Source organism: Leptinotarsa decemlineata, unplaced genomic scaffold (genome assembly GCF_025532065.1).
Source record: "Leptinotarsa decemlineata unplaced genomic scaffold, Ldec_3_MD MMD2_tig00002159_RagTag_RagTag, whole genome shotgun sequence".
Taxonomy (NCBI): domain Eukaryota; kingdom Metazoa; phylum Arthropoda; class Insecta; order Coleoptera; family Chrysomelidae; genus Leptinotarsa; species Leptinotarsa decemlineata.
Genome location: NW_027412574.1, coordinates 1,567,903 through 1,587,073, shown reverse-complemented (window position 1 = coordinate 1,587,073; position 19,171 = coordinate 1,567,903). Strand labels below are relative to the sequence as shown.

Sequence of the window (19,171 nt, the reverse complement as noted above, 5' to 3'; positions counted from 1 at the left end):
CAAATTGCTCCCGCGACCCATTAGTGAGTCACGACCCATAGTTTGGGAACCACTGAGTTAGGATGTCAATCCTCGACATGTTGTATACATTCATTTTTTAGTTATTTAGTGAATCGTGGTTCAAACGCTTCTCGAATCTTTCTAGTAACAGAGATCTGGGTAACCTGTTAGAGATGACGCTGAAAGAAAGACGCGGAAAGAAAAACTACGTATTCAAGAAACTCTACTTAACGGCTTCAAAATAAGTCAACAACAAATATATAAAAGGAATGCAGATACAAATCGCAAACGTATTCTGTAAACAACTTGATTGACATTCACTACTGTTAAAACTGCGGATCGTATACAGAATGTTGGCAGTAGTTGCCACATTCAACAGAAAATATATTTGAAATTCTTGTCTGAGACTCTAGTTGAGTTGTTGGAAGATTTGCCTTCGAATATTCTAAGAAAATATCAGTATTTCCAATAGAATGGGATTTCGTCACATCGCTGAACTATTTGCATATATTTTCTCAACATAACTAGTAATATGTCAGGACAATATATTGTAAACAAGGGTCCCATTAAATAGCCACCATATTCACCTGGCCTGACCCTGAATAATTTTTTATTGTGGAGCTTCATTAAAGACAGGGTATTCGGCTCAACATTTGACAATATTGGCGAATTGAAAGAAACAATGAGGATGGCTTGCATAGCTGTAACTTTACAAATGCTGGAAAATATTTATAAAAATAGTATTGCCAGAGCGAATATATGTTTTTAAAAACGATGGACGGCAACTCGTGAACGACGAGTATTTTGATATTGATTTTTTTTTGTTTCTTATTCGGTATTTTACATGTTCTTCAGATATGTGGAGTTTATGTATATCTTTGAGTTCTAGACCCAAAAAATATTGGTCCCTACTTTTGTGAGGTAGTTCTGACCGGGAATTGTATGACCATACAGTGATGATGATAAAAACGTCGAAAAACACATGTAAACACATCCGAAATTGTTATTACAGTGGCTGAAAAAGTCGATGAAAAAATCTGGAGGTACGTAATAAAAAAAAAAGATGAAATCTTCGCATTGTAAATTGGTTTATATCAGATTATAACGAATGTGAAATAGTACTGACAGTTCCTCTGCCTTTTTGCAGGTAGCCTATAGCTGCCACTTCCAGTTAAGATAGTTTTGATTGGCTCGAGTTGAGTAACGCTTTGGTGAATCCAGCTCCGGCAGCACAATTGCAAAACTACGCTTCATCTCAATCGTATATTTTTTCTATATGAAAAATGGGAAGACTCATCGTAGTGGGTACTGCAGGTTCCTCTCAGAATTTTTTCTTGCAGCCGAAAGCAAATGCGTTATCTGGAAGAAAATACCGTAGATATGTCTTATTGTTCACATTGTCTATTGGTTTTGATTATTTTTACTGCTTGACCGTACCTACATAATTTTCTATCAACTTCAAAACTGTAGTCAAACCTAATTTCATCTTCTCTTTTTTTTACTGAAAAAATGTTATTCTCATCTATCTTACAGTTTTGAAAGATTGAACCTGGTTCACATTTTATTCAGAGCATCTCGTTTTCATTTCACTTAACGTGACCGCTTCAACTTAATGTGGAAGCTTGGAGCAATTTTCTGGCAAGTCGTGTCATTAACTTTCCGGCACATATTTGCCTAATTTCCAGTTGGTTGTGCACTGTAATTAAGGCGCGTTCTAATTGTGCCCGCTGTGTTATGATGAGACGCCCATAATGACGATGTGGTTATACTGTATAACATAAGTACTTCGTGATTTATTTTTTTGTAGCTTGGAACTACATGATTGTTATGTATACTCTTTCAGTGGGGAACTATGAGGTAGTAGTAGGCATTATTCGAAAATAAAAATATAAAAGAATATTTCTTTCCGGGAGAAAGCAGCAGTTTACGTGTAATTATACCTACGAAAGTGATGAATAAAATGTTGTTCCGATTTGGGAATAACGGACAACATCATAATGAAGTTTCCATAATACGGGCAATCTCCGAAAAAAATGTGACCCAATCCCAAGTTCCGGCGTTGTATAAGTATAACACAATTATATTCACGCTCGGAAAGTACATTGAAAATATTCTTCTCCCTATAATTCACTTGAACTAACAATGAGTTCTTGATAATTAGAAACCATTTTCTCGTTACATTTGTTGCTCCTTTGCCAAGACAGAGGGTTTTTTTCCTCACCTCTATGAAATAAAAAGTACAACAATGATGGAGTGTGCACGTATAGAAGATAATAATTAGACACTGTCTCGAAACGTTACGTTAGGAACGGTGAACTTTATGGGAACTTTATATAATTTGAAATAATTTATTTATCATTTTCTCAAATTCTTTGGTGAAGTGTCTTGGTCAAAAATTGAAAAATAAAATTACAGTCCATTCACCACTTATTTGAATACATATACACAACCTTATAGTCATACAACCACCTGTACCACAGAACTTCATAAATAATGTATGCGAAAAATTCTTGCCATCTAGAAAATGCCAAAAGCATCTGCTCAACCGAAACCTAGGTATATCCAAACGTACCCAAAAGTGACTGCAGTGCGAAATATTAAATAGAAGGAATAAATGAAAAACTTGACAGGACATAGAATAATATGACTTGCTGAGTTAGTATTGATTATTTTTTCCGATTCTTCGAATGGACATTATTCATAGTTTTTATTCAATACTACTTATAGATTTGAAGCAAAACAGACGTCTTCAGGATGACAGTCATAAACATATAATATATAATTTACTGGAACCACTTTTCTCATACCGAAACAAAAATAGTGTCCTTCACGTGCGTTTTGATAACCAATTTAGCACCATCGGAAGATGACTCAAACTGGTAATATTCTGAATATTACTGAAGTTTTAACCCAACACCAAACCTCATTTTTTATACCACAACACGTGTTTTAATCACCAAGTGAACATCTTTGTAACAAAATAGACACTGGGGGGCTCAGGGGGAAGCAACTAGGTTCGGCTGGGACGTAGTCAGCAACAAACATCACCGGAGGAAACGTTTTCACAATTGATTTTAGAGTGTATAGGTATAGGTACATCAACAAGACACAACCCTGCAGGTAACGAGTAGCAAATATCTACGTTCGTTATCACCAGAAAGCACTAGTGTCACATTTCGAGAACCTATTTGCTTCAAGAGGAAGAATAAACTTTAAGAGGAAGCTTAAACTTCAATCTTCCTCTTGAAGATGATCACTTGGTGATTGAAACACATGTCGAGGTGTTAAAAATAACGGTTTGGTGTTGGGATAAAAAGTAATATATTCATTACTACACCGAAGGTTCCAAACAGTGCATTACAAGTGGTAATATTCTGATGAATAGAAAGTGTTTCCAATAGATTTATTACAGGACAGACATTATATTTAAATCATTTTATGTGGAATTAAAGTAATTGACCTTTTTGGATTTTTGAAATGATGGCTTCAATGTGTATGTAGTGAACGTTATTTTGGATTGATGATAACTTTCATTTTTGAATATTTGCATGTATGTATATTAGCATAAATACTTCAATGACAAAAAACCGTACAAGCCAATCTTGAAAAAAAAACATGGTCATTCTGCAAATATCCTACTACACCTAACAAATGACGGAAATTGTGCAAATGAATTGTTTACTGGGTAAAGCCATTCTAGTGCATCGAAAGTGTTAGAATAAAAAATTGTGTTTGAAACAGTATCCACTACATTCTAAGAAATATTTTAATTTTTTATGTTTAGCAGGTACAAACATTATTTTTCTATAAATTTGAAACAAATGGATTTTAGAGGAAACCTGCAAGGTTAATTTCTGCTCGACAGTTTTTGTAAAAAACTCAATGTGCATAATCGCCAGTTTTAATTATTGACTATAGATAATCGTTAATTTGAACTGTCGATTATGAAACGAAAATGGTAATTCGCCTTTCGGCGCATTCGTAGAAAATATTGAAAATTATGATTCATTATTTTATAGCATTGGCGAAAAATACAAATTTTGTAATATTTATTTTCCAAAAAAAATCTCTTGCAGTTTTCACCGGAAGTCCTCAACTATTAAATTTTTTTATGGAATTATTGACTCGAAACTGAAGATGGCAATTTTGTAAAATTCAATTAAATCCAGCATGTGTAATAATTCCAGCGATTGATAGCATATAGGCGCCTGTACACAAATGATTGTAACTACATTTCGTAACATCCACCAAGGCTTTATCAACATTAGAGGTTCATATGACATATTCAAGTTTAGTTGAAAACACCTTACCCCTTGCCTCTGATGTGTGGCAGATACCCGAGAGAAAAACAACTAACCCAGCTAATGCCACACATGCAATTTCTTTTATCATGTGCTAAAATTGCAATATTCACCAGGTAAGTATCCTGGGAAGCAGTACAACGGTCAAAGAATTGTTATTTACAAAATTATGAAAATATCCATTCAAAATGTATTATAACAATGTAATAATGAATCTATGGTTATCCTTTTCGTTTCAACACGACTACCATCAAATACGGACCTGTCTCTTCTATTACAATTATGTATTGGAAAAGCGATTAAATCATAATTCAGTAGTATACCACAACTGATATTTTTATAGTATTCCATTTTAAATAATGTACATGTTATTTGGAAACATATTATAAAGCGTTAATGTAAAATAGGTACCTACCAACATTGGCCATCTCACCATGAAATACACCTTCGCTCTTCCGAAAAACCTGAATCTCCTGAATCGTTTCAGCCTCTTATCGCCAAATCCCATCCTCCGTTCTGCTGAGGAAAACATTGGCTCGATCCATAGTCACAACCAGCCAGTCAAAATTTAATATTCATGGATAATGCACATTTTCACTCAGTTTTAAAAATTTCTCGTATTGAGTTAATAACAAATTGATTTGATGATTGTTTTCTGAGAATCTGTTTCAGACTGAGCAAAGCCACTAAATCACATTCTAATAAATATCGACATGTTCAACAACAAGTGGAGAAGATAGCATTGGGAATATCGAATTCATGTATAATTGAGATCATAATATCCCTGGATATATGAAGAAAGTTTATAAAATATGCTTCAGTAGATATATTTAAAGACGTATACACTGCAAGTCATCTGTGAGATATCAGTACTCCTCTGAAAAGTTTGTTACTGATTTTGTTACTTGTAGTAAGCAGGTTTTATGATACTGATTATTTCAAGTGGCTTCTTATTTCTATAGTGCAAGATTTATAACCCAAGATGGGGGTTTCCTTCAGTAAGTAGCAACCGGATTTCTATCGTTATTGAAGGTTTCTATGTAGTAGGTAGATTTTTAGTTTTTATACTGGGTTAAACATGCCATTTTTAAAACTCCCATACGAATAAGTTTTTCACTCTAAAGATAATTTCTTCTTCGAAATACCTGATGTTGTGTTACTGGATACTGCTTCTCTACTCCTGACTTGCTAGTTTTTCTTGAAAGAAGAGGAGAAACCGCTGTAACGGGTTAAATGTACGGTAAATGTTTTTTCCTTGAAACTTTGAGAAAATAATACCTTATTCGGAAATCACGCTTCAATTATCAATTCGACCATACCATCTCACCCAGTAAGTATTCGAAGAAACCAATTCTTAGTATGAAGAATCTTATTTTCCAGCTAACCTATAATACTTGAGGATATATGATACCCTGATTTGTTAAAAACATTTCCTAATTTATATTGAACATGGTTTCGAATGTTTTCTTTTGGACTAATTTACCTGGACTATGGTAATTATTTGAAATGATGAATTTTCGATTTTCGGTCTCGGATTGGCCAACGGGCTACTTAAGTGTCAGAGGGGCATGCGCGCTTATCACTAGACTTTTTCAAAATAGGCAAGAACGCAATTCCTTCTCCCGGTCGAGGTCAAAATTCCTTGTTCTCGAAGATCGTAGCTGGCAGCCATTGAAGAAAATTTTAAAGGGCTCGTGGAATAAAAAGTTTGTGATAACAACTCCGTTGGAGGATTATATTCCTTGGCCCGAGATTAGTGGAAATTATGCCCTATATTGAACTTATGATATTGTTGGTTGTGGCATTCCACTCTCTTATTGAGGATTAGAAAATTTTCATGTGAGTCGGCATTTCTTTTATTTCATTATGTTCACTTATTCACCAGGAAATGGGATTTCATATAATTTATTTCTCGTAGAGTTCGGAATTCATTCTTGAAATTCCATCGAATTTTTGCTGGAACGATTCCAAATTAGAGAAAAGTAGTTGTTCAGTGTTTTTTTTGGGAGATCGAAGGAAAGCAAAAAGGCAAAATTTGTGTCAAACCTACGATTCCTGTCGCCAACCGTGTTGCAGAGGAGAGAAAAAAACCCTTCCAACTCAGAAGGTACGTTAAACTACGAAAAATAAACCATTTCGTTGTTGTGCTGATTTAATGATATAATTTCTTTTGGCTATTATCAATGACTTCTAAATAACATCAGTGTGGAGACACTAGAAAAGTCCGTCATGAGATTTGATTTTTCAGAAACAAAATATAGCAAATGTCACGTAATGTTTTTGTGGCGTATTTTTATGTTTTTTTTTACTTCCAGTCGAAATACTGAATTTCGACTCGAAAGAAATTAATTCAAACGAGTTGGTTCTATAATTTCTTGGATCTCTGGAATGTTCTCATGGATAATTTTTTTATTCTAATACCTATTGTAGATAGTTTTTTAATTCTTCTAATTGGGAAGCAAGGAAAACTGAACGTGATACTGAAAATCAAGGAGAATGATATAGGTGGTTTCTTTTTCAAATAGTTTATCAAGTATTGGTGCCACGTTCTGAGAGGAAATAAAACAGTCATGTAAATACAGGGTGAATTAGCTTTAAAAAAACGTTTAGAAAGGATAGAAACTTTTATTTTTTTTAATTGTGCTAATCGTCTCATAGTTTTTTGTCCTTCTATAATAGGATGGTACATACGGGTTGTCCCACCTTAAATTAAACTGTTGATGATTTTGTTGTACATATTTTACAATGAAGATAGCTGAAATTAGTTCATTCATGTGCTACCCATAGCTATCCATACGGGGATTACATAATAAAGAATATCGGAATATCGTCCAAGTTTTGTTCTTGACAGATGATTATTTTCCTAGGGTTTTTTTTTTGTACGGAACTTCAATCCAGAGTTTTCGACGTTTTGGTCATCGAAGATCAATCCATATACGAGGTTATTGAAGAGTTAATCTCACCTTCATACGGAACGGTTCATGGTCATCAGCACAAAAGGAAAGAAGCTACTCGGAGACTTCGATATCATCATTAGTCCACTTACAATTCAAGAACATTTTGCTCATCTACAATCACCGTGGGAATTCACGCAAGTTATTGCTTCTTTCTGTTGATTTATTTTAGTGCTTTCGTTTTTTTATTGTAAGGCGGGAATTAAATGTTTTTATTATGATTTTTGAATTGCGCATACGCTTGAGCTCTCGCGACGCATTATAACTTGTTGTCGACATTTGAATTTCTGCCTCAAATTCGGGTTGGTGTGTTATTTTGAATAGGTTGTGATACATGCCTTTCTTTTTTTTGCTGAATCCACATTAATTTACCGATCGTTTCTAACCGTGGTACCTACTGTTTGGTGCTTATATGTATATATGTCTTGTCTATTTGTAGAATAATCTTTGACAATCCCGAAAAATAATTATTGATCTACGATATCCTTTGAACTATATATAAATATTTGATTTGTTCGTCTGGTCTAAAGTGTATAATCTACTTGCTGGATTGCTTAGACTTATACCTCATATAGATACAAGTGGTTTCAAGTTTGGAATAAATTTTTAAACCGGTACCTGTTGTTTCATATCATTTGGTAAGTTAGTGGTATTGACACATTTAGGGTGTTTGTGAGGCAATTTACCTGGCGCCCATTTATTTATTTTTTTGAAATCTAAATCTTGAAATATCATCCAAGAACCCCCCCGTCTTCACTGAGACTAGTCACAAATACCCACCTGTCTCGGGTTAAGTTGACAGGTGACTTGTACCCTTGTCATCGATTGGTAAGGTTACATTTTTGGCGCCCAACGTGGGGCCCTTTAGTTCAAAGGCTTGATAGAATAAAATATCGTTATATATTTTTTTTGCAATTTTTTATGTTAGAGTGAAACCTTTTTTTTTTGAAAAAGTATTTCATAATATTTGCGAACTGCATGATTCAGTACCGCCTATATTCCCTAGTTTTTCTTTTTTTCTTGCATTTGAGTGTTTCACATACGCAATTTATTTCTCGAGGTGTATTGCGTTTTGATATACTGTGATCAAGATGTCACGGAAAATGGTAATCAATCGTCTGGAAAAAGATGAACTCATCTATGAGCTGACTATTCGTGGTGTGGCAGCTGGTACTGTGGAAGAAATGCGCCATAGGCTCGCGACAGCTTTACATATGGAAAAATGTGGCGACAGTCTACGTTACCCAGATCATCCATTTGATTTCGCTGAGGATGGGACAGCTGTTGAAAAGACATTATGTTCCCTGAGAAATCTCTTAACGGACTTCCAAGGCACCAAAGATAGTAATGACGGACTGAAGATACAAACGAAGATTTCCCATTTATTAGGAAGATTGGAGAGGATGGAACCAAAAGATGGTCCTCAAAAGGCCACCAAATCCGATTTATATGCTCAGGCACTAACGCTGATAAATGATTTCATGGGGAAAACAGACGACGCCGCAAAAATTGCAGGAAACTTTCCAAATCTTCCACCAGCTTTAGCTCAACTTGAGACTCGTCTAGCAATACAGTCTTTTAACGCAAACTTACATGGAGTAGCTCATTCTTCAATGTCTGGAGGGCCTCCACCAGATCCGACATCAGCAGGAAATCCAGCCAATTTTCAGAATAAAATGGTGCCCCCACATAAATGGAACATCAAGAAGTTCACCGGCGACTCGAAAGGAATGTCCATAACTGCTTTTTTCGAAACTATTGAGGAACACCGCCAGGCAAGAAATGTTCCAGAAACTATACTTCTCGATTCAGGAATGGATTTGTTCGCAGATAAGGCGTACCAATTCTACAAAGATTGCCGTAATCGAGTGAATAGCTGGAAGGAGCTTGTTGAGGAGTTTCGGGAGGAGTATCTTTCAGCATACCACATGGATGCCTTATTTGAGGAACTTCAGCGAAGAACACAACATTCTTCGGAGAGTATAGGAGTTTATCTGGCTGTTATGTCCAGCTACTTCAAACGGCTCATGTGTCCGATGACTGAGGACGCCAAACTAGCTATTCTATTGAAGAACCTCCATCCTTTTTATCAGGAACGTCTGGGTGATCCATTACCGAACACTATTGATGAACTACGCAACGTATGTAGACGAATTGAGAATAGGAGAGACATCATCAATAGTTACGTTGAACCTTTATCTCGCAGAGCTAACATTATCGAGAAAGATCTGGCATACGTGGAGGTTACCGAAGATTTGAGTGCATTGGATGTGGCTGCTTCGGAACCATTTGATAATGGACAACAAGCTCGACAAGTGATTTGTTTCCGTTGCAAGGCTCCAGGACATCGAGCTATTGGCTGTGCCATTCCAAAATTATTGAAGTGTTTTGGCTGCAATCGAGAGGGGTATACGAAGAGAAATTGTCCGAGCTGTTCTTCGAAGGGAAACGGCTAAGGACGTTCTTAGGAGGTCGAAGAGAGAACGTCCGCTCCAAAAATTCGACCAGACCCTTAAAACCAGTGTTAGATTACATCCTTGATCACGCAGATAATGATGAACGCCCCTATTTGAAAGTGAGTGTTTTTTCAACGGAGTTGTTAGGTCTTTTGGATTCGGGTGCTTCAGCGACGATTATGGGAAGTAGTGGTTGGAATACTATTAGGAATTTTGGATTGATGTTGAATTCTGCAAAGAAGGTTTCGTGTACGGTGGCGAATGGGGATGTGTGTCAAAGTATTGGAGAATGTGAAGTTCCTTTCTGTTTAAGAGGGAGAGTAAAATTAGTCAAGGTGTTAGTGGTACCCAGCCTACAGCATACTCTGATTCTTGGCACGGATTTTTGGAAAGCCATGGGGATCGTACCGAATTTACGCCATAATGAGTGGTTCTTCTCCAATGAAATAGATCATATAGACGCAGTAGATCACCTGAGAAGTCAAACACTTTTGTTACCTACGGAGGAAGTCAGGTTGAAGGATGTTGTTGATCGGAATTTCGAGTTGATGGGAGAGCAATTAGGCTGCACCGATATGGCTGAACATGTTATAGTTACGCAATCTCCACCAATAAAACAACGCTATTACCCAGTGTCTCCGATAATACAGAAACATATTGATGCTGAACTGGATGAGATGTTGAAGAATGGAATCATCGAAGCGTCAAAAAGTGGTTGGTCATCTCCAGTTTTATTAGTCAAGAAAAAAGATAACTCGTACAGGTTCTGTGTTGATTATCGGAAGCTAAACGCCGTAACAGAGAGAGATAGCTACCCCCTTCCGTATGTATCGAGCACTCTTGATAAGTTGCGTGATGCGCACTACCTCTCGTCTTTGGATATAAAATCGGCATATTGGCAAGTTCCGGTAGCGGAAAGTTCTAGACCGTATACTGCTTTTACTGTCCCTGGACGCGGATTATTCCAGTTCAAGAGGATGCCCTTCGGCCTCCATAACTCTCCAGCTACCTGGCAGAGGCTTATCGATCGAGTACTTGGCCCTGAATTAGAACCACATGTTTTTGTGTATCTGGACGATGTGGTAGTCGTCACGCAGACATTCGAGAAACACTTATTTATCTTAGAAGAGGTTTTCAGGAGATTACGGGAAGCAAAACTCACTGTGAGTAGAGAGAAGTATCAGTTCTGTCGACCCGAAATGAAATATTTGGGATATGTCATTGACAGGAAAGGGTTACACGTAGACCCTGACAAAGTATCGGCAATGCTACAGTTACCTATTCCTCAGACCATCAGAGACGTGAGGAGAATAGTCGGCATGTTCTCTTGGTACCGGAGGTTCATTCCTGACTTTGCTTCTATCGTATCACCGATCACTGCACTTCTCAAGAAAGGTAAAAAGTTTGAGTGGACCGAGGTATGTGCGGAATCTTTCCGAAAAATCAAGGAAAGTCTCATCTCAGCTCCTGTCTTGAATTGTCCAGATTACTCCTTCCCTTTTACATTGCAGACTGATGCCTCAGGATACGGGATCGGCGCCGTATTGACGCAGAGCCAAGGGGACGAAGAGCGAGTGATATGCTACCTCAGTCGGTCACTGTCTAAACAAGAAAGAAATTTTTCTACAACCGAAAGGGAATGTTTAGCAGTTTTGTGGGCAGTGGAAAAGCTACGTCCGTACCTTGAAGGAGTCAGATTTACAGTTGTGACTGACCACTACTCACTTGTTTGGCTACAAAATCTGAAAGATCCCTCTGGCAGATTAGCTCGTTGGGCTGTGAGAATGCAGCAATACGATTTTAAGATTATCCACAGGAAAGGGAAGGAGCATGTCGTGCCAGACACTTTGTCACGTAGTGTCCCAGTTGTAGATGCCTTAGAAATCAATGCTGATACAGTGAAAGACATTTGGTGGCGTAACATGGTACAGAAGGTAGCAGAACAACCCTTAAAATTTCCTAATTGGAGGATAGCTGACGGTAGACTGTATAAATACGTGGGAAGAACAATAAGCGGTTTAGGAAATGCGGGAGATGACTGGAAATTAGTAGTACCCAAGGAAGATAGAAACCAAGTTCTGAGAGAGGCACATGACATTCCTACGTCAGGACATATGGGTACATATAACACGTATAACCGGCTTATCGATAGGTACTACTGGCCCAAGATGAAGTTTGACGTCTCTAGGTATGTGAGAAGCTGCACGATTTGTCTGGAACACAAGCCTGATTTGCGAGGTCCAAATGGCTTAATGACGGCGCAGCCTGTTGTGAACAAGCCCTGGGAAATGATATCCATCGACATAATGGGCCCTTTTCCACGATCAAATAAGGGGCATAAATTCATATTGGTGGTGAGCGACTACTTCAGCAAATATTCACTTGTTTTCGCATTGAGATCTTCGTCGGCAGAAATCGTAGTTAGGAAGTTGGAGGAAGAGATATTTTTAGTATATGGGGTACTTCGTATTATACTTTGTGACAACGGTCCTCAATTCAAATCTAGTCAATTCCGGAAACTGGCTGCAGGGTACAACGTTAGGATCAGATTCAATGCCCACTATCACCCCCAGGCAAATCCCACAGAAAGAGTAAACCGTAATCTGAAAACAATGTTGTCCATCTACGTATCCGACAATCATCGAACTTGGGATGTGAATCTACCAAAGATGGCATGTGCACTGAGGACTGGAAGACATGAAACAACCCAGTACTCTCCATACTACATAAACTTTGGAAGGACGATGATTCTTAACGGCGAGGACCATGAGAGGCCACAAGATTTGATGACCAATGTCGAGGTATCGTCAGAGCCAAGAAATGAGGGATTTCGAAAACTGTTCGCAGAGGTTCAGAAGAGACTGCAGTCGGCAGCAGAGAGAAATGCTAATGTTTATAATCTTCGTAGAAGAAATGAACCATTTCTACCGAATCAGATAGTGTGGAGGAAAAACTTTGCTCTTTCAGATGCAGCAAAATATTATAGTGCCAAGTTGGCACCGAAATTCGTTGGACCGTTTTATATAAAGAAGAGAGTGTCTCCGTGGACATACGAACTTCGAGATGAGAATGGCAACTATAAAGGAGTCTGGAATGCTAAAGATCTTAAGTCAGCTAGCGCTGGAGAAAATTTTCCCGGAAAATTTTCTTTACGCTAGGGGGGTGTTTGTAACGGGTTAAATGTACGGTAAATGTTTTCTCCTTGAAACTTTGAGAAAATAATACCTTATTCGGAAATCACGCTTCAATTATCAATTCGACCATACCATCTCACCCAGTAAGTATTCGAAGAAACCAATTCTTAGTATGAAGAATCTTATTTTCCAGCTAACCTATAATACTTGAGGATATATGATACCCTGATTTGTTAAAAACATTTCCTAATTTATATTGAACATGGTTTCGAATGTTTTCTTTTGGACTAATTTACCTGGACTATGGTAATTATTTGAAATGATGAATTTTCGATTTTCGATCTCAGATTGGCCAACGGGCTACTTAAGTGTCAGAGGGGCATGCGCGCTTATCACTAGACTTTTTCAAAATAGGCAAGAACGCAATTCCTTCTCCCGGTCGAGGTCAAAATTCCTTGTTCTCGAAGATCGTAGCTGGCAGCCATTGAAGAAAATTTTAAAGGGCTCGTGGAATAAAAAGTTTGTGATAACAACTCCGTTGGAGGATTATATTCCTTGGCCCGAGATTAGTGGAAATTATGCCCTATATTGAACTTATGATATTGTTGGTTGTGGCATTCCACTCTCTTATTGAGGATTAGAAAATTTTCATGTGAGTCGGCATTTCTTTTATTTCATTATGTTCACTTATTCACCAGGAAATGGGATTTCATATAATTTATTTCTCGTAGAGTTCGGAATTCATTCTTGAAATTCCATCGAATTTTTGCTGGAACGATTCCAAATTAGAGAAAAGTAGTTGTTCAGTGTTTTTTTTGGGAGATCGAAGGAAAGCAAAAAGGCAAAATTTGTGTCAAACCTACGATTCCTGTCGCCAACCGTGTTGCAGAGGAGAGAAAAAAACCCTTCCAACTCAGAAGGTACGTTAAACTACGAAAAATAAACCATTTCGTTGTTGTGCTGATTTAATGATATAATTTCTTTTGGCTATTATCAATGACTTCTAAATAACATCAGTGTGGAGACACTAGAAAAGTCCGTCATGAGATTTGATTTTTCAGAAACAAAATATAGCAAATGTCACGTAATGTTTTTGTGGCGTATTTTTATGTTTTTTTTTACTTCCAGTCGAAATACTGAATTTCGACTCGAAAGAAATTAATTCAAACGAGTTGGTTCTATAATTTCTTGGATCTCTGGAATGTTCTCATGGATAATTTTTTTATTCTAATACCTATTGTAGATAGTTTTTTAATTCTTCTAATTGGGAAGCAAGGAAAACTGAACGTGATACTGAAAATCAAGGAGAATGATATAGGTGGTTTCTTTTTCAAATAGTTTATCAAGTATTGGTGCCACGTTCTGAGAGGAAATAAAAAATAAAACAGTCATGTAAATACAGGGTGAATTAGCTTTAAAAAAACGTTTAGAAAGGATAGAAACTTTTATTTTTTTTAATTGTGCTAATCGTCTCATAGTTTTTTGTCCTTTTATAATAGGATGGTACATACGGGTTGTCCCACCTTAAATTAAACTGTTGATGATTTTGTTGTACATATTTTACAATGAAGATAGCTGAAATTAGTTCATTCATGTGCTACCCATAGCTATCCACACGGGGATTACATAATAAAGAATATCGGAATATCGTCCAAGTTTTGTTCTTGACAGATGATTATTTACCTAGGGTTTTTTTTTTGTACGGAACTTCAATCCAGAGTTTTCGACGTTTTGGTCATCGAAGATCAATCCATATACAAGGTTATCGAAGAGTTAATCTCACCTTCATACGGAACGGTTCATGGTCATCAGCACAAAAGGAAAGAAGCTACTCGGAGACTTCGATATCATCATTAGTCCACTTACAATTCAAGAACATTTTGCTCATCTACAATCACCGTGGGAATTCACGCAAGTTATTGCTTCTTTCTGTTGATTTATTTTAGTGCTTTCGTTTTTTTATTGTAAGGCGGAAATTAAATGTTTTTATTATGATTTTTGAATTGCGCATACGCTTGAGCTCTCGCGACGCATTATAACTTGTTGTCGACATTTGAATTTCTGCATCAAATTCGGGTTGGTGTGTTATTTTGAATAGGTTGTGATACATGCCTTTCTTTTTTTTGCTGAATCCACATTAATTTACCGATCGTTTCTAACCGTGGTACCTACTGTTTGGTGCTTATATGTATATATGTCTTGTCTATTTGTAGAATAATCTTTGACAATCTCGAAAAATAATTATTGATCTACGATATCCTTTGAACTATATATAAATATTTGATTTGTTTGTCTGGTCTAAAGTGTATAATCTACTTGCTGGATTGCTTAGACTTATACCTCATATAGATACAAGTGGTTTCAAGTTTGGAATAAATTTTTAAACCGGTACCTGTTGTTTCATATCATTTGGTAAGTTAGTGGTATTGACACATTTATGGTGTTTGTGAGGCAATTTACCTGGCGCCCATTTATTTATTTTTTTGAAATCTAAATCTTGAAATATCATCCAAGAACCCCCCCGTCTTCACTGAGACTAGTCACAAATACCCACCTGTCTCGGGTTAAGTTGACAGGTGACTTGTACCCTTGTCATCGATTGGTAAGGTTACACCGCAAGTTCGGAGTAGTGAAGCACAACTTGGCTCACTAATACAACAGAAATCATTCATAGGGTGGAACACTGGTTGAAAACTAATCGAAGAAATAGTTTCAGAATACGTTGGAACTCTCACCCAAATCGGACAATTAACAAATGTCGTATTTTCGAATTGAGTTAGTCGTTACCAGAAGACGATTCTGGATACTAGTGGTGAAGGGCGAATATTGTTTTCGAACCTATCCGTATATTCAACCAGTGAAAGGCCGAACATCCAATATTCAACAAGAAATACTGTCAATCATTCTCAAATAAACTGAGTAAATATGACTCTGCTTCAACACAATCATATATTTTGTGAGCAGTGTATGTTTGTTCATTTTCATTTTACAGTACTTTACTGGTTTTCTTTGTAATTTTCATCACTTGTGAATTTCACTAGTTCGGACTTCCATTGTCTAATATATAAAATTATTTGAAATCCCTGAAACAACTAAAAAAGGAGAATTAAAAATGAATAGCTGAAAATAACAATTATATTACGCGAAATAGTGAAATAAAATACAAGAAACAATAGAATGATTGAATAAAAAATATAAAATAAAGTATGAAAATTATAACGAAATAAAATGAAAATAAAGATAAAAAATTAAGAGATTCCAAGCCACGTTAGTTCACGACGTTTCGATTGTTAATATCTACAATCGTCTTCGGGTTATGACTGGACTGATTTCTCCGAGAGATGACTATTTATAGGTCGTTAGAGTACTTTCACTTATCCCCGCTTTCCATTTTTTCCGCTTCACTGGTTCAGGGGAGATGACCGTTTGGCGGGAATTGATTATTTTTCGCTAAAGATGGGTTTTCATATGTGGCGTATCTCTACGCAATAGCTTGGCTGAATACATTGTTGGACAACACGTATGCGGTTTCCTTGAATTTTCTCCTAAACCAATGTTTCTCTCTGTATAGGATCTCAGCTTGGGACCATTCGATGTTGTGTTGATGGATCCAAACATGGTTTGCTATTCCTGATTTGCTGGTTTCCCCTCGCTGTGTGTTTCTTATGCTCGGCAATGCGAAAATCCTATATTGGTGAAACTAAGAGGCCATTGAATGTTCGCATTGCCGAGCATAAGAAACACACAGCGAGGGGAAACCAGCAAATCAGGAATAGCAGACCATATTTGGACCCATCAACACAACATCGAGTGTTCCCAAGCTGAGATTTTACACAGAGATGAACATTGGTTTAGGAGAAAATTCAAGGAAACCGCATACATGCTGTCCAACAACGTGTTCAGCCAAGCTATTGCGTAGAGATACGCAACAACAGTGATGCGAAAAAAACGGAAAGCGGGGATAAGTGAAAGTACTCGAACGACCCATAAATAGTCATCTCTTGGAGAAATCAGTCCAGTCATCACCCGAAGACGATTGTAGATACTAACAATTGAAACGTCGTGAACTAACGTGGCTTGGAATCTCTTGATTTTTTATTTTCAACTTCATTTTATTTCTTTATAATTTTCATACTTTATTTTATATATTTTGTTCAATTGTTCTATTGTTACTTGTATTTTATTTCACTATTCTTTCATTTCAGGTTATTTTTGCTCAATATAATTGTTATTTTCAACTATTCATTTTAATTCTCCTTTTTTAGTTGTTTCAGGGATTTCAAATCATTTTATCTATTAGACAATGGAAGCCGAACTAGTGAAATTCATCATGAAACATTGTCAATCACCCTCAAACAAACGTTTCATCACTTGTATTGAAGGATAATTGTAAAAAACACACTGTAACAGCAGATGTATCTAATAATTGCACTAGCACCAAATCTGTTCTAGGTTGAATGGCTCAGCATGAACTAACATATTTCGAACTGAATTCTATGACATATGTCATTGTTTTGTTTTTTGTTTTTATCTTTTCTCGTTGTACACACTACATGATTTTCTATCGGTAAATTATTATTCAAACACATTCGGATGTTTTATCAAGAATTATTCATGCAACTATTGTGCCTCAGTGAGGAATTAAGTTATTTCAACTTAATAACTTGTCTCTTTACTGACATGTATTGCTTTCACATCTTTTTTGGCACGGCTAATCTCAACAACATTAAGTTTTAACTTTGTCTTGTAAATTTCAAATTTTGCTAATAATAATAACTTTTTGTAGCTTTTTCCTGAAGATGATAATAAATTTGACCTATTGTAATAACTTGTGTTCATCATAACTTTCATAAACTTAATTATTTTCCAACTCACGAATATTTCAGTTACTCTATATGAAATCATTCCCTTAAAATGTAAGGAATGTATATATCACAACAACTTGTGAATACTGTAGGAAGATATGGAATCTATTATTTATCGAAGCTGTCGTGCAACTCAGCTTGACAGAAACACACGAGGGTTGTTTGCGTCATGACAGACAGTTATTGTGTTTCTGGTCGATGTGGAGAGCATATTGATGTTACATTATGTAATGCTTTTGGGTCACATTTCGTGATCAGTTCTATTTGTATGGAGGAATTATTCATTTCTGTACTGTGTGCTTATGTAGATATATCCAACATTTCATATTATGTATAGACGTAAGAGGTATTACGAATTTCATGCCCATTTCTAACATTGAATGAACGTAAAGAAAGTTTGCTCCAATATTGACATTGAGGATGAAGTTCGACTATTAAAACCACTAGATGAGAAGGTGTCAAAACTCAATGAGTCAATCAATCAAATTTAATATATAATTAAAAACCGCAACACGTTTACATGTGTTTCGTTATACAAAAGTTTTATCAAGCATTTTAGTACAGGTGTTACGGTTTTGTAAACTGTCTAGTTCAAATCTTACAATAAAGTGTTACTTGAATAAGGATCAATAGATATTCTGTACAAGTGTAATAGAAGGTAAACTGAAAAGTTTAACGCGAAAAGTTACTGCGTAATATAAGTCTTTGAGAAGTTCAATTAGTCATCAATTTGTATTTATATTTATGCCCATGAATAAATTTATTATTCACAAATTTTTCAGATTATAGAAGGTTAAAAATCCAAAAACCATCAAAAAACAATAAACTGATCTATGTGAACGATCTATTGTAAATGGCAATGATGAGAAAACTGTGATGGAAGGGAAAAAAGTCTAGTGAAAATGTTAAAATGAGAGATTCAGAGATTCAAAAGTTTGGTAAATTCCCTAGAAATACAACATCACGATAAAATGGAAGTAAATCAAAGTGGATATCTTGAAAAGCTACTCTATCAGCTGAGAAAATTACAAAAAATATATAATAATTTTGTGATGTATCTATTAAATTTCACTTTATTCGTCTGAGAATTTCAATAGGTCAATTTGGTCTATGGTATATTCGGTTCTGTTCAAGCCACCATGGAAGACCAATTTCGAAAGTTGATTGAAAGAATGATTGTTTTTCGTTGGTGTCGAGTGGGTATTCCAAAGTCAGTAGTGAAGGTTGATTTAGAATGCCAATCTTGAAAAAGTTTTTATTTTATAAAACCTATCGAACAAACTGAAGATGAATAAATCAGTAAATATGTCTACACCATCTCTCCATAATTTCCAGTTTTTTGTTTAGATTTTTCAACTGTGGTTGGGAATATTTGTAATCGGTTTATAACATATTCAAACTATTTTTTATTTTCACAGAACAATCTGTAAATATGAAAGAATAATATACTTACAGTGAAAC

At 36.1% G+C, this 19,171-nt stretch overlaps 2 protein-coding genes across 13 annotated transcripts in view; one reads left to right on the top strand and one right to left on the bottom strand.

Moving 5' to 3' along the window:
- Positions 1-19,171, bottom strand: part of dlg1 (MAGUK family member discs large 1) — an 889,881-nt gene that overhangs the window by 316,292 nt on the left and 554,418 nt on the right. The window contains exon 1 of one of the 12 annotated variants that reach the window (XM_074177016.1): positions 4,717-4,824. The exons of the other annotated variants lie outside the window; for them this stretch is intronic. Coding sequence (XP_074033117.1) covers positions 4,717-4,809 — 93 coding nt within the window. The 5' untranslated portion in view covers positions 4,810-4,824. Of the gene's footprint in view, positions 1-4,716; positions 4,825-19,171 lie in introns of those variants that run through there. 12 annotated transcript variants of the gene reach the window in all.
- Positions 5,814-9,711, top strand: LOC141482966 (uncharacterized). The gene is made up of 3 exons (XM_074177021.1): positions 5,814-6,140; positions 6,220-6,408; positions 7,169-9,711. The coding sequence occupies exon 3, from the start codon at positions 8,347-8,349 to the stop codon at positions 9,709-9,711; it is 1,365 nt and encodes a 454-aa protein (XP_074033122.1). The 5' UTR covers positions 5,814-6,140; positions 6,220-6,408; positions 7,169-8,346.